General features: G+C 46.2%; 1 protein-coding gene across 3 annotated transcripts in view; it reads right to left on the reverse strand.

Annotated features, from left to right (window-relative positions):
- Nucleotides 1-13,280: 13,280 nt before the first annotated feature.
- The window catches only part of LOC139387004 (endothelin converting enzyme 2a), a 299,146-nt gene continuing 296,614 nt past the window's right edge, over nucleotides 13,281-15,812 (reverse strand). Inside the window, exon 4 of one of the 3 annotated variants that reach the window (XM_071132944.1) lies at nucleotides 13,281-14,192. In XM_071132944.1, the coding sequence (XP_070989045.1) occupies nucleotides 13,905-14,192 (288 nt within the window). In that variant the 3' untranslated portion in view covers nucleotides 13,281-13,904. The remainder of the gene's footprint in view (nucleotides 14,193-15,812) is intronic. The other 2 variants (XM_071132943.1, XM_071132945.1) reach the window with 2 other exon arrangements.

Raw genomic sequence — 15,812 nt, forward strand, 5'->3', positions numbered from 1 at the left:
AGAGAGAACAAATTAGATATTGGTGAGAGAACAGAGAGAGAGAGATGAGAGACAGATAATATATATATATATATATATATATATATATATATATATATATATAGAGAGAGAGAGAGATGAGAGACAGATAATATATATATATATATATATATATATATATATATATATATATATATATAGAGAGAGATGATAGACAGATAATATATATATATAGAGAGAGATGAGAGACAGATAATATATATATAGAGAGAGAGATGAGAGACAGATAATATATATATATATATATATATATAGAGAGATGAGAGACAGATAATATATATATATATAGAGAGAGAGATGAGAAACAGATAATATATATATATATAGAGAGAGATGAGAGACAGATAATATATATATATAGAGAGAGAGATGAGAGACAGATAATATATATATATATATAGAGAGAGAGAGAGATGAGAGACAGATAATATATATATGTATATATAGAGAGAGATGAGAGACAGATAATATATATATAGAGAGAGAGATGAGGGACAGATAATATATATATATATATATATATATATATATAGAGAGAGAGAGAGAGATGAGAGACAGATAATATATATATATAGACAGAGATGAGAGACAGATAATATATATATATAGAGAGAGAGATGAGAGACAGATAATATATATATATATATAGAGAGAGAGAGAGAGATGAGAGACAGATAATATATATATATATAGACAGAGATGAGAGACAGATAATATATATATAGAGAGATGAGATACAGATAATATATATATATAGACAGAGATGAGAGACAGATAATATATATATATAGAGAGAGAGATGAGAGACAGATAATATATATATATATAGAGAGAGAGAGAGAGATGAGAGACAGATAATATATATATATATAGACAGAGATGAGAGACAGATAATATATATATATAGAGAGAGAGAGATGAGAGACAGATAATATATATATATATATATATATATATATAGAGAGAGAGAGACAGATAATATATATATATATATAGAGAGAGAGATGAGAGACAGATAATATATATATATATATATAGAGAGAGAGATGAGAGACAGATAATATATATATATATATATATATATATATATATATATAGAGAGAGAGAGAGAGATGAGAGAGATAATACATATATATATATAGAGAGAGATAATATATATATATATAGAGAGAGATGAGAGACAGATTATATATATATATATATATGTATATATAGAGAGAGAGAGATGAGAGAGATAATATATATATATATATATATATAGAGAGAGAGATGAGAGACAGATAATATAGATATATATATATATAGAGAGAGAGATGAGAGAGATAATATATATATATAGAGAGAAGGAGATGAGAGACAGATAATATATATATATATATATATATATATATATATATATATATATTGAGAGAGAGATGAGAGACAGATAATATATATATATATATAGAGAGAGAGAGATGAGAGAGATAATATATATATATATATAGAGAGAGAGAGAGATGAGAGACAGATAATATATATATAGAGAGAGAGATGAGGGACAGATAATATATATATATATATATATATATATAGAGAGAGAGAGAGAGATGAGAGACAGATAATATATATATATATATATATATATATATACAGAGATGAGAGACAGATAATATATATATATAGAGAGAGATGAGAGACAGATAATATATATATATATATATAGAGAGAGAGATGAGAGACAGATAATATATATATATATATATATATATAGAGAGAGAGAGATGAGGGACAGATAATATATATATATATATATATATAGAGAGAGAGAGAGAGAGATGAGAGACAGATAATATATATATATAGAGAGAGAGATGAGAGACAGATAATATATATATATATATAGAGAGAGAGAGAGATGAGAGACAGATAATATATATATATATATATATATATATATATATATAGAGAGAGAGAGAGAGATGAGAGACAGATAATATATATATATATATATATATATATATATAGAGAGAGAGAGATGAGAGACAGATAATATATATATATATAGAGAGAGAGATGAGAGACAGATAATATATATATATATATATATAGAGAGAGAGATGAGAGACAGATAATATATATATATATATATATATAGAGAGAGAGAGAGATGAGAGACAGATAATATATATATATATATAGAGAGAGAGAGATGAGAGAGATAATATATATATATATATATAGAGAGAGAGATGAGAGACAGATAATATATATATATATATAGAGAGAGATGAGAGACAGATAATATATATATAGAGAGAGAGATGAGGGACAGATAATATATATATATATAGAGAGAGAGAGATGAGAGACAGATAATATATATATATATATATATACAGAGATGAGAGACAGATAATATATATATATAGAGAGATGAGATACAGATAATATATATATATAGAGAGAGATGAGAGACAGATAATATATATATATATATATAGAGAGAGAGATGAGAGACAGATAATATATATATATATATATATAGAGAGAGAGAGATGAGGGACAGATAATATATATATATATATATATAGAGAGAGAGAGAGAGATGAGAGACAGATATATATATATATATATATATATATAGAGAGAGAGAGAGATGAGAGACAGATAATATATATATATATATATATAGAGAGAGAGAGATGAGAGACAGATAATATATATATATATATATATATATAGAGAGAGAGAGAGATGAGGGACAGATAATATATATATATATATATATAGAGAGAGAGAGAGAGATGAGAGACAGATATATATATATATATATATATAGAGAGAGAGAGATGAGAGACAGATAATATATATATATATATATATATATATATATATATATATATATAGAGAGAGAGAGAGATGAGAGACAGATATATATATATATATATATATATAGAGAGAGTGTAACGGTTTTCTATATGAGAAGGAGAGTCGGACCAAAATGCAGCGTGTCGATTGCGATCCATGTTTTAATTATCAAACGTAAAACACGAATCAATACAAACACTACAAAATAAAGAACGTAATGAACGTAACGAAAACCTAAACAGCCTATCTGGTGAAAACACATAGACAGGAACAATCACCCACAAACACACAGTGAAACCCAGGCTACCTAAATATGGTTCCCAATCAGAGACAATGACGAACACCTGCCTCTGATTGAGAACCATATCAGGCCGAACATAGAACTAGACAAACTAGACATGTAACATAGAATGCCCACTCAGATCACACCCTGACCAACCACAACATAGAAATATACAAAGTAAACTATGGTCAGGGTGTGACAGTACCCCCCCCCCCCCCCAAGGTGCGGACTCCGGCTGCAAAACCTGAACCTATAGGGGAGGGTCTGGTTGGGCATCTGTCCGCGGTGGCGGCTCTGGCGCTGGACGTGGACCCCACTCCATAATCGTTTTAGTCCACCTCCTTAGCGTCCCTAGATAGGTTACCCTCCTTAATGACCGCTCGGGACAGAGGGACAGCTCGGGACAGAGGTAGCTCGGGACTGATGGGTAGCTCAGCACTGAGAGGAAGCTCAGCACTGAGAGGAAGCTCAGCACTGAGAGGAAGCTCAGCACTGAGAGGAAGCCCAGGCAGATAGTTGGATCTAGCAGATCCTGGCTGACTGGAGAATCTGGAAGAGTCTGGTCGACTGGCAGATCTGGAAGAGTCTGGTCGACTGGCAGATCTAGAAGAGTCTGGTCGACTGGCAGATCTGGAAGAGTCTGGTCGACTGGCAGATCTGGAAGAGTCTGGTCGACTGGCAGATCTGGAAGAGTCTGGTCGACTGGCAGATCTGGAAGAGTCTGGTCGACTGGCAGATCTGGAAGAGTCTGGTTGACTGGCAGCTCTTGCTGCTCCATGCTGACTGGCTGCCCCATGCTGACTGGCAGCTCTGGCTGCTCCATGCTGACTGGCTGCTCCATGCTGACTGACAGCTCTGGCTGCTCCATGCTGACTGGCAGCTCTGGCTGCTCCATGCTGACTGGCTGCTCTGGCTGCTCCAATGCTGACTGGCTGCTCTGGCTGCTCCATGCTGACTGACTGGCGGCCCTGGCTGCTCCATGCTGACTGGCGGCCCTGGCTGCTCCATGCTGACTGGCGGCCCTGGCTGCTCCATGCTGACTGGCGGCCCTGGCTGCTCCATGCTAACTGGCGGCTCTGGCTGCTCCATGCTAACTGGCAGCTCTGGCGGCTCCTTGCAAACTGGCAGCTCTGGCGGCTCCTTGCAAACTGGCAGCTTTGGCGGCATCCTGCAGACTGGCAGCTCTGGCGGCTCCTTGCAGACTGGCAGCTCCCTGCAGACTGGCAGCTCTATGCAGACTGGCAGCTCTATGCAGACTGGCAGCTCCTTGCAGACTGGCAGCTCCTTGCAGACTGGCAGCTCCTTGCAGACTGGCAGCTCCTTGCAGACTGGCAGCTCCTTGCAGACTGGCAGCTCCTTGCAGACTGGCAGCTCCTTGCAGACTGGTAGCTCCTTGCAGACTGGCAGCTCCTTGCAGACTGACAGTTCCGAATAGGCGGGAGACTCCGGCAGCGCTGTAGAGGCTGACAGCGCTAAACAGGCGGGAGACTCCAACAGCGCTGAAAAGGAGGAAGGCTCTGGCAGCGCTGGACAGGCGAGACGCACTGTAGGCCTGATGCGTGGTGCTGGCACTGGTGGTACTGGGCCGAGGACACGCACAGGAAGCCTGGTGCGGGGAGCTGCTACCGGAGGGCTGGGGTGTGGAGGTGGTACTGGAAAAACCGGACCGTGCAGGCGCACTGGAGCTCTTGAGCACCGAGCCTGCCCAACCTTACCTGGTTGAATGCTCACGGTCGCCCTGCCAGTGCGGCGAGGTGGAATAGCCCGCACTGGGCTATGCAGGCGAACCGGAGACACCGAGCGCAAGGCTGGTGCCATGTAAGCCGGCCCAAGGAGACGCACTGGGGACCAGCTGCGTAGAGCCGGCTTCATGGCATTAGGCTCGACGCTCAATCTAGCCCGGCCGACACGCGGAGCTGGAATATACCGCACCGGGCTATGCACCCGCACTGGAGACACCGTGCGCACCACTGCATAACACGGTGCCTGTCCGGTCTCTCTAGCCCCCCGGTAAGCACAGGGAGTCTGCCCAGGTCTCCTACCTGGCGTAGCCATACTCCCTGTTAGCCCCCCCCCAAGACATTTTTGGGGCTGCCTCTCGGGCTTCCATCCGCGTCGCCGTGCTGCCTTCTCATACCAGCGCCTCTCTGCTTTCACCGCCTCCATTCTACGATAACCTTCCTCGCACTGCTCCAGCGAATCCCAGGCGGGCTCCGGCACTCTCCCTGGGTCGGCCGCCCACCTGTCGATCTCCTCCCAAGTAGTATAGTCCATACTCCTGCTGTCCATAACGTCCTCCCATGTCCATTCCTCTTTACGCTGCTGTTGCTGCCTGTTGACACGCTGCTTGGTCCGTTGGTGGTGGGTGATTCTGTAACGGTTTTCTATATGAGAAGGAGAGTCGGACCAAAATGCAGCGTGTCGATTGCGATCCATGTTTTAATAAACAAACGTAAAACACGAATCAATACAAACACTACAAAATAAAGAACGTAATGAACGTAACGAAAACCTAAACAGCCTATCTGGTGAAAACACATAGACAGGAACAATCACCCACAAACACACAGTGAAACCCAGGCTACCTAAATATGGTTCCCAATCAGAGACAATGACGAACACCTGCCTCTGATTGAGAACCATATCAGGCCGAACATAGAACTAGACAAACTAGACATGTAACATAGAATGCCCACTCAGATCACACCCTGACCAACCACAACATAGAAATATACAAAGTAAACTATGGTCAGGGTGTGACAGAGAGAGAGAGATGAGAGAGATAATACATATATATATATAGAGAGAGATAATATATATATATATAGAGAGATAATATATTTTTATATAGAGAGAGAGATAATATATATATATAGAGAGAGAGATGAGAGACAGATTATATATATATATATATATATATATATATATATATATATATATAGAGAGAGAGAGAGAGAGATGAGAGAGATAATATATATATATATATATATAGAGAGAGAGAGAGAGATGAGAGACAGATAATATATATATATATATATATATAGAGAGAGAGAGAGATGAGAGAGATAATATATATATATAGAGAGAAGGAGATGAGAGACAGATAATATATATATATATATATATATATATATAGAGAGAGAGAGAGATGAGAGACAGATAATATATATATATATATATATATATATATATATATAGAGAGAGAGAGAGAGAGAGATGAGAGACAGATAATATATATATATATAGAGAGAGAGAGATGAGAGAGATAATATATATATATAGAGAGAGAGAGAGATAATATATATATATAGAGAGAGAGATGAGAGACAGATAATATATATATATATATATATATAGAGAGAGAGATGAGAGACAGATTATATATATATATATATAGAGAGAGATGAGAGAGATAATATATATATGTATATATATATATATATATAGAGAGAGAGAGATGAGAGACAGATAATATATATATATATATATAGAGAGAGAGAGATGAGAGAGATAATATATATATATATATATATATAGAGAGAGAGAGAGATGAGAGACAGATAATATATATATATATATATATATATAGAGAGAGAGAGAGAGAGAGATGAGAGATAATATATATATATATATATATATATAGAGAGAGAGATAAGTGTGTGCATTGGGTATGCAGCAGCTTGCTGCTGTTGTTGGCCTTGGGCACCAGAGCATAAAGGACAATTAGGAGTAGCAGAGAAGGCTGGCTGGCTCACTGAAACTAGTCTGAACACAGCCATCACCACCGAGGCAGAGAGAGAGAGAGAGGGGGAGTGGAGAAAATGGGACAGAGGAAAAAAAGAGAGTGATAGAGAAAGAGAGTATGCAGTCTCTCCATTACATTAGGACTGTCCCCTGGTCTGGAGTTACACAACCAACGTCTCATCAAGTTGATTATTACTCAATCTAGTTTTGCTCACCCATTATTGCATCATTGACTTGAATGGGGAGGTCAGATCTATCGACTCTATTTCCATGTTTAGTACCATGTATGGTACAGGAGGGTTTGTCTATAGTCTTTCTGCATGTTATCTAGCATGTCTAGTTGTAACATGTCTGATGGATGAGATAGAAGAACCTCTAGCGATGCCATATCTTCCAAATAATAGCATTTATATTTCTTATTTCTAAAAGTTAGACTTGTTACTTACTATATGGTAGATATTGTTGTACCTTATTGAGGGACAGTATTGAGCTGCCTGGCTGAGGACTTGACAGGTTCAGTATTGCATTATCTCTTTGTACTGCCCTGCCTGGAGCTAGTCACACATACGCAAGCATGAACACACACAGACTAACTACACCCCTCCCCTCACACAGTCTAACTACACCCCCCCTCACACAGTCTAACTACACACCCCTCCCCTCACACAGTCTAACTACACCCCCCTCCCCTCACACAGTCTAACTACACACCCCTCCCCTCACACAGTCTAACTACACCCCCCCTCACACAGACTAACTACACACCCCCTCCCCTCACACAGTCTAACTACACCCCCCCTCACACAGACTAACTACACACACCTCCCCTCACACAGTCTAACTACACCCCCCCTCACACACACTAACTACACACCTCCTACCCTCACACAGTCTAACTACACACCCCCTCGCCTCACACAGACTAACTACACACCCCTCCCCTCACACAGTCTAACTACACCCCCCCTCACACAGTCTAACTACATCCACCTCCCCTAACACATTCTAACTACACCCCCCCTCACACAGTCTAACTACACCCCCCCTCACACAGACTAACTACACACCCCCTCCCCTCACACAGTCTAACTACACACCCCTCCCCTCACACAGTCTAACTACACCCCCTCTCACACAGTCTAACTACACACCCCTCACACAGACTAACTACACACCCCCTCCCCTCACACAGACTAACTACACACCCCCTCACACAGACTAACTACACACACCTCCCATCACACAGTCTAACTACACCCCCCTCACACACACTAACTACACACCTCCTCCCCTCACACAGACTAACTACACACCCCTCCCCTCACACAGTCTAACTACACCCCCCCTCACACAGTCTAACTACACCCCCCTCCCCTCACACAGTCTAACTACACCCCCCCTCACACAGTCTAACTACACCCCCCCTCACACAGACTAACTACACACCCGCTCCCCTCACACAGTCTAACTACACACGCCTTCCCCTCACACAGACTAACTACACACTCCTCCCCTCACACAGACTAACTACACACCCCCTCCCCTGACACAGACTTACTACACACCCCCTCCCCTCACACAGACTAACTACACACCCCCCTCCCCTCACACAGACTAACTACATCCTCTCCCCTCACAGTCTAACTACACCCCCCCTCACACAGACTAACTACACACCCCGTCCCCTCACACAGATTTACTACACACCCCCTCCCCTCACACAGACTAACTACACACCCCCTCCCCTCACACAGACTAACTACATCCCCTCCCCTCACAGTCTAACTACACACCCCCCTCACACAGACTAACTACACCCCCCCTCACACAGACTAACTACACACCCCCTCCCCTCACACAGTCTAAGTACATCCTGCTCACACAGACTAACTACACACCCCCTCCCCTCACACAGACTAACTACATCCCCTCCCCTCACACAGTCTAACTACACCCCCTCCCCTCACACAGACTAACTACACCCCCTCCCCTCACACAGACTAACTACACCCCCTCCCCTCACACAGACTAACTACAAACCCCCTCCCCTCACACTGTCTAACTACACTTCCTCCCCTCACACGGTCTAACTACACACACCCTCCCCTCACACAGACTAACTACACCCCCTCCCCTCACACAGTCTAACTACACACCTCCTCCCCTCACACAGACTAACTACACCCCTCCTCTCACACAGTCTAACTACACCCCCTCCCCTCACACAGACTAACTACAGCCCACTCCCCTCACACAGACTAACTACAGCCCCCTCCCCTCACACAGTCTAACTACACACCCCCTCCCCTCACACAGTCTAACTACACACCATCCTCCCCTCACACAGTCTAAGTACATCCCCCTCACACAGACTAACTACACACCCCCTCCCCTCACACAGACTAACTACATCCCCTCCCCTCACACAGTCTAACTACACCCCCTCCCCTCAAACAGACTAACTACACCCCCTCCCCTCACACAATCTAACTACACACCTCCTCCCCTCACACAGACTAACTACACCCCTCCTCTCACACAGTCTAACTACACCCCCTCCCCTCACACAGACTAACTACAGCCCCCTCCCCTCACACAGACTAACTACAGCCCCCTCCCCTCACACAGTCTAACTACACACCCCCTCCCCTCACACAGTCTAACTACACACCATCCTCCCCTCACACAGACTAACTACACACCCCCTCCCCTCACAGACTAACTACACCCTCCTCCCCTAACACAGTCTAACTACACACCCCCTCCCCTCACACAGTCTAACTACACACCCCTCCCCTCACACAGACTAACTACATCCCCTCCCCTCACACAGTCTAACTACACCCCCTCCCCTCAAACAGACTAACTACACCCCCTCCCCTCACACAGTCTAACTACACACCTCCTCCCCTCACACAGACTAACTACACACCCCCTCCCCTCACACAGTCTAACTACACACCATCCTCCCCTCACACAGACTAACTACACACCCCCTCCCCTCACAGACTAACTACAGCCCCCTCCCCTCACACAGACTAACTACAGCCCCCTCCCCTCACACAGTCTAACTACACACCCCCTCCCCTCACACAGTCTAACTACACACCATCCTCCCCTCACACAGACTAACTACACACCCCCTCCCCTCACAGACTAACTACACCCTCCTCCCCTAACACAGTCTAACTACACACCCCCTCCCCTCACACAGTCTAACTACACACCCCTCCCCTCACACAGACTAACTACATCCCCTCCCCTCACACAGTCTAACTACACCCCCTCCCCTCAAACAGACTAACTACACCCCCTCCCCTCACACAGTCTAACTACACACCTCCTCCCCTCACACAGACTAACTACACCCCTCCTCTCACACAGTCTAACTACACCCCCTTCCCTCACACAGACTAACTACACACCCCCTCCCCTCACACAGACTAACTACACACCCCCTCCCCTCACACAGACTAACTACACCCCCTCTCCTCACACAGTCTAACTACACACCCCCTCCCCTCACACAGACTAACTACACCCCCTCCCCTCACACAAACTAACTACACCCCCTTCCCCCACACAGTCTAATTACACACCCCCTCCCCTCACACAGTCTAACTACATCTCCTCCTCTCACACAGTCTAACTACACCCCATCCCCTCACACAGTCTAACTACACTTCCCCTCCTCTCACACAGTCTAACTACTTACTACACCCCCTCTCACGCTCTCACTCTCCCTCAGAAGTGTACCCTCTTCCACCCTCCTCCTCTCACACAGACTAACTACACACCCCCCCTTCACACAGACTAACTACACCCTCCTCCCTTCACACAGTCTAACTACACCCCCCCCCCTTCACACAGACTAACTACACCCTCCTCCCCTCACAGTCTAACTACACACCCCCTCCCCTCACACAGACTAACTACACCCCCTTCCCTCACACAGACTAACTACACACCCCCTCCCCTCACACAGACTAACTACACCCCTCCCCTCAAACTGTCTAACTACACACCCCCTCCTCTCACATAGTCTAACTACACACCCCCTCCTCTCATACAGTCTAACTACCCATCCTCCCCTCACACAGACTATCCCATGATCTCATCAGAAGTGTACCCTCTTCCTCCTCCCTCCAGCCCTGCTGATAGCCTGGTACCCTGCCAGTGTTAAATCATCCATTATCAATATTGATCCCCCCGCCACTTAGTTACATAACCAGCTGGGTGTCAGCCTGTTTGCCACCCCACACCATCACCCTGGAAACACCATAACACCCAATCAGCCAGTCAGATGTAGAGTTGGACAATGGAGGTCGGAGGGGGACAGGGGGAGGTCGGAGGGGGACAGGGTGAGGACGAAGGGGGGACAGGGGGGAGGCAGGGAGAGGACGGAGGGAGCAGGGGGAGGATGGAGGGGGCCAGGGGGGAGGCAGGAGGGGAACAGGGGGAGGATGGAGGGGGACAGGGGGAGGACGGAAGGGGGGCAGGGGGAGGACGGAAGGGAGGCAGGGGGAGGACGGAGGGGGACAGGGGGAGGACAGAGGGGGACAGGGGGAGGACAGAGGGGGACAGGGGGAGGACGGAGGGGGACAGGGGGAGGACGGAGGGGGACAGGGGGAGGACAGAGGGGGACAGGGGGAGGACGGAGGGGGACAGGGGGAAGACAGAGGGGGACAAGGGGAGGACGGAGGGGGACAGAGGGGAGGACAGAGGGGGACAGGGGGAGGACGGAGGGGGACAGGGGAGGACAGAGGGGAGGCAAGGGGGAGGACAGAGGGGGACAGGGGGAGGACGGAGGGGGACAGGGGGAGGACAGAGGGGGACGGAGGGGGACAGGGGGAAGACAGAGGGGGACAAGGGGAGGACGGAGGGGGACAGGGGGAGGACAGAGGGGAGGACAGAGGGGGACAGGGGGAGGACGGAGGGGGACAGGGGAGGACAGAGGGGAGGCAAGGGGGAGGACGGAGGGGGACAGAGGGGGACAGGGGGAGGACGGAGGGGGACAAGGGGAGGACAGAGGGGAGGCAGGGGGAGGACGGAGGGGGACAGGGGGAGGACAGAGGGGGACAGGGGGAGGACAGAGGGGGACAGGGGGAGGACGGAGGGAGACAAGGGGAGGACAGAGGGGAGGCAGGGGGAGGACGGAGGGGGACAGGGGGAGGACAGAGGGGGACAGGGGGAGGACAGAGGGGGACAGGGGGAGGACAGAGGGGGACAGGGGAGGACAGAGGGGAGGCAAGGGGGAGGACAGAGGGGGACAGGGGGAGGACGGAGGGGGACAGGGGGAGGACAGAGGGGGACAGGGGGAGGACGGAGGGGGACAAGGGGAGGACAGAGGGGAGGCAGTGGGAGGACGGAGGGGGACAGGGGGAGGACAGAGGGGGACAGGGGGAGGATTAGAGTTATGATTAGAGTTATTTACTCTCTTTTTAGGCCTTATCAATAATGAATGTAATCTTGCTTATTGACAATGTTTGACATGTCCATGCTCAGCCATGATGTAATTTACAGCAGGCCTGGCCCCTATGTCAGTGTGAATGCTACTAAGTCATGCAATTACCCAGAACAATGTGGACTACAAATGTGTTCAAGTTAAGATATTTAGCAAAGATAGGTGTACATTTTGCTATTTTGTTTCTGAAAGCCACTTAACAAACTATAACGGGACTAACATTGGAATTGGTGTTGATTCCAAGGCAATACACAGAAGACCATAAATACACAACTTGAAGCAACCACATATTTCCCCATGGAGCACGTTCTGATTGGCCAGCGAGGGGCCATGGAGCACATTCTGATTGGCCAGTGAGGGGCCATGGAGCATGTTCTGATTGGCCAGTGAGAGGCCAAGACCGGACACACCCACAACCTGTTTATCCATCAAAACCCAGCCCATGTGCACCAACGCCAGTAACTGGGCTGATAATTGTAATAGTGAAAATAGCTCAAATATTTCAGACACACTCCTGAACCTATAGCACTGTGCCTAAGCTTCGATTTACCTTTGCGTTAAGTTTGTTAAAGTCCTTCCTGACGAGGACGCCCGTCCTCTGGCCTGGCTCTCTCTGTGTGTGTGTGTGTGTGTGTGTGTGTGTGTGTGTGTGTGTGTGTGTGTGTGTACAGGTTGTGTATTGGCATTGAGAGGTTCTTAATGAGTTCAGTTGTTTCTTCTCAACGAGGTCCCCTGAGTGTTTGAACACTCACACTATCAAGCAGTATTGACTGTTGAGGCACAACATGGTTGTAATGCATTAAGGTAGATGCTAGTTACACAACATCAACATTAGTTATGCCGGCCTAAGCATCTGTCATATAACGATCCATATATCAACACTTACACACTACACACAGCAAAATGGTAGTTCATATTTATTGCATTGAATTCTATTCCCATAAATAATTATTTTAACCAAATATTTGCAAATCTCAGCAGCAACCTCAGCAGAAAGAGAAGAGACTGTCCGCTGAGACATCAGAAACCTTATTTTTTTTTAAGTCTTAAAAATAGACAGTAATTACATTTCAGCAAAGAATGAAAAATAAATGATTTCTACTTCATCAACGGAGCCGTCGTTCCCTTCCTCTCTCCATGGCCCTGCACTTTATATTACAGCTGCAGCAGATCTGACTTTCAATGACAAATACCAGGAGGATGCTAGTGTCATGTTAATGGTTATACAGACTGTCCGGAGGACCTTGTAGTGTGGGGTCTCACAAAACCTCCAATGATGGATAATTAGCTAAACAATATCATGAGGATTTGACGGAACACCAATGATACAGAAATGACTTTAAGTAGTTTTAATCAAAGATGTTTTCACTTAATAAAACAACGCATACATGACATAATCCTAAAAATGTATCACAGTATAACAACTGGTTAAAAAGCCACAGCGGATAAAAACAGTCTTTGAAGGCATAATGGCAAACATAAGTCACTTGTAGCCTGTTGTAGAGTCTATTGAGATTCTGTCTCCTATAGGTCAATACAATACAGGAAGGACTCAGTGTCTTCTTCCTGGGTCCTGACCTCATTGGGCGAATCTTGGGCCTCCTCCAATAACCTTCTCTCCAGAGTGACATCCTCTGGACTAAGCTCCTCCCCTTTGGTCAGCACATACAGGAAGTATTGGAAGCCGTCTCCGTAGCTACGGGTACGTACAGACCAGCAGTAGTCATGGCGAGCATAGAGGCGCTTCCTGAAGTGAGGCTGGGCGAAGGTTACAGACAGGAAACGACCTCCCGGTTTTAAAACACGACTGACCTGGAGAGAGAGAGAAGGGGGAGAAAGAGAGAAAGCGAGAGACGGGGAAGAGAGATGGGAGAGAGAGGGTAGGGGAGCGAGAAAGGGGAGAGAGTGAGTAAAAGCAAGACACGGGGAGAGAAAAAGGGGGAGAAGAGAGGGCAAGGGGGGAGAGAAGAGAGTGAGAAAGGGGGAGAGTGTGAGAAAGAGCAAGACATGGGGAGAGAGAGGGGGAGAAGAGAGAGGGCAAGGGGGGAGAGAAGAGAGTGAGAAAGGGGGAGAGTGTGAGAAAGAGCAAGACATGGGGAGAGAGAGGGGGAGAAGAGAGAGAGGGGAGAGATGGGGAGAAGAGATAGAGAGTGAGAGGGGGGGAGAGAGAGAAGGGGAGAGTGTGAGAAAGAGCAAGACATGGGGAGAGAGAGGGGGAGAAGAGAGAGAGGGGAGAGGGGGAGAAGAGATAGAGAGTGAGAGGGGGGAGAGAGAGAGGGGGAGAGAAGAGAGAGCGTGAGAGAGGGGGGAGAGTGAGAAAAAGCAAGACACGGGGAGAAAGAGTGGGAGAAGAGAGAGAGAGAGCAAGAGGAGGGGAGAGAGAGAGGGGGAGAGAAGAGAGAGCGAGAGAGGGAGAGTGAGAAAGAGCAAGACATGGGGAGAGAGAGGGTGAGAAGAGAGAGAGAAAGAGGAGGGAGAGAGAGGGGGGAGAAAGTGAGAAAGAGAGACAAAGAGGGGGGAGAGAGAAGGGGGAGAGAGATAGAGAGGGAGAAAGAGAGAGAAAGAGGTGAGAGAGAGGGGGAGATAGAGAGGGGAGAGAAGAGAGGGAGAGAGAGTGTGAGAGGGGAGGAAGAGAGGATGGGGAGAGAGAAAGAGGGGGGAGAAAGATAGAGGAAGAGAGAGTGGATGGGAGAGAGAGGGGAGAGAGAGGATGGGAGAGAGAGGATGGGAGAGAGAGGATGGGAGAGAGAGAGGATGGGAGAACGAGGATGGGAGAGAGAGAGAGGATGGGAGAGAGAGGATGGGAGAGAGAGAGAGGATAGGAGAGAGGGAGAGGATGGGAGAAAGAGAGTGTTAGACAAGCATATTTGTATTGTATCATGAATCTTTCCTCTGTGGTACTGTAGCTAAGAGAGTGGGCAGTGGTAGTCAGGTGGTGCAGGACTGATCTATAGACAGACTGGACCTGAGAGAGAGGGGTACGCTCTAACCACCTTAAACTGTAATGACCTGAGAGAGGGGTACGCTCTAACCACCTTAAACTGTAATGACCTGAGAGAGAGGGGTACGCTCCCATCACCTTAAACTGTAATGACCTGAGAGAGAGAGGGGTACGCTCTAACCACCTTAAACTGTAATGACCTGAGAGACAGAGGGGTACGCTCTAACCACCTTAAACTGTAATGACCTGAGAGAGAGGGGTACGCTCCCATCACCTTAAACTGTAATGACCTGAGAGAGAGAGAGGGGTACGCTCTCATCACCTTAAACTGTAATGACATGAGAGAGAGAGGGGTACGCTCTAACCACCTTAAACTGTAATGACCTGAGAGAGAGGGGTACGCTAACCACACCTTAAACTGAGAGAGAGGGGTACGCTCCCATCACCTTAAACTGTAATGACCTGAGAGAGAGGGGTACGCTCTAACCACC

This window comes from Oncorhynchus clarkii, chromosome 28 (genome assembly GCF_045791955.1).
Source record: "Oncorhynchus clarkii lewisi isolate Uvic-CL-2024 chromosome 28, UVic_Ocla_1.0, whole genome shotgun sequence".
Taxonomy (NCBI): Eukaryota; Metazoa; Chordata; class Actinopteri; order Salmoniformes; family Salmonidae; genus Oncorhynchus; species Oncorhynchus clarkii.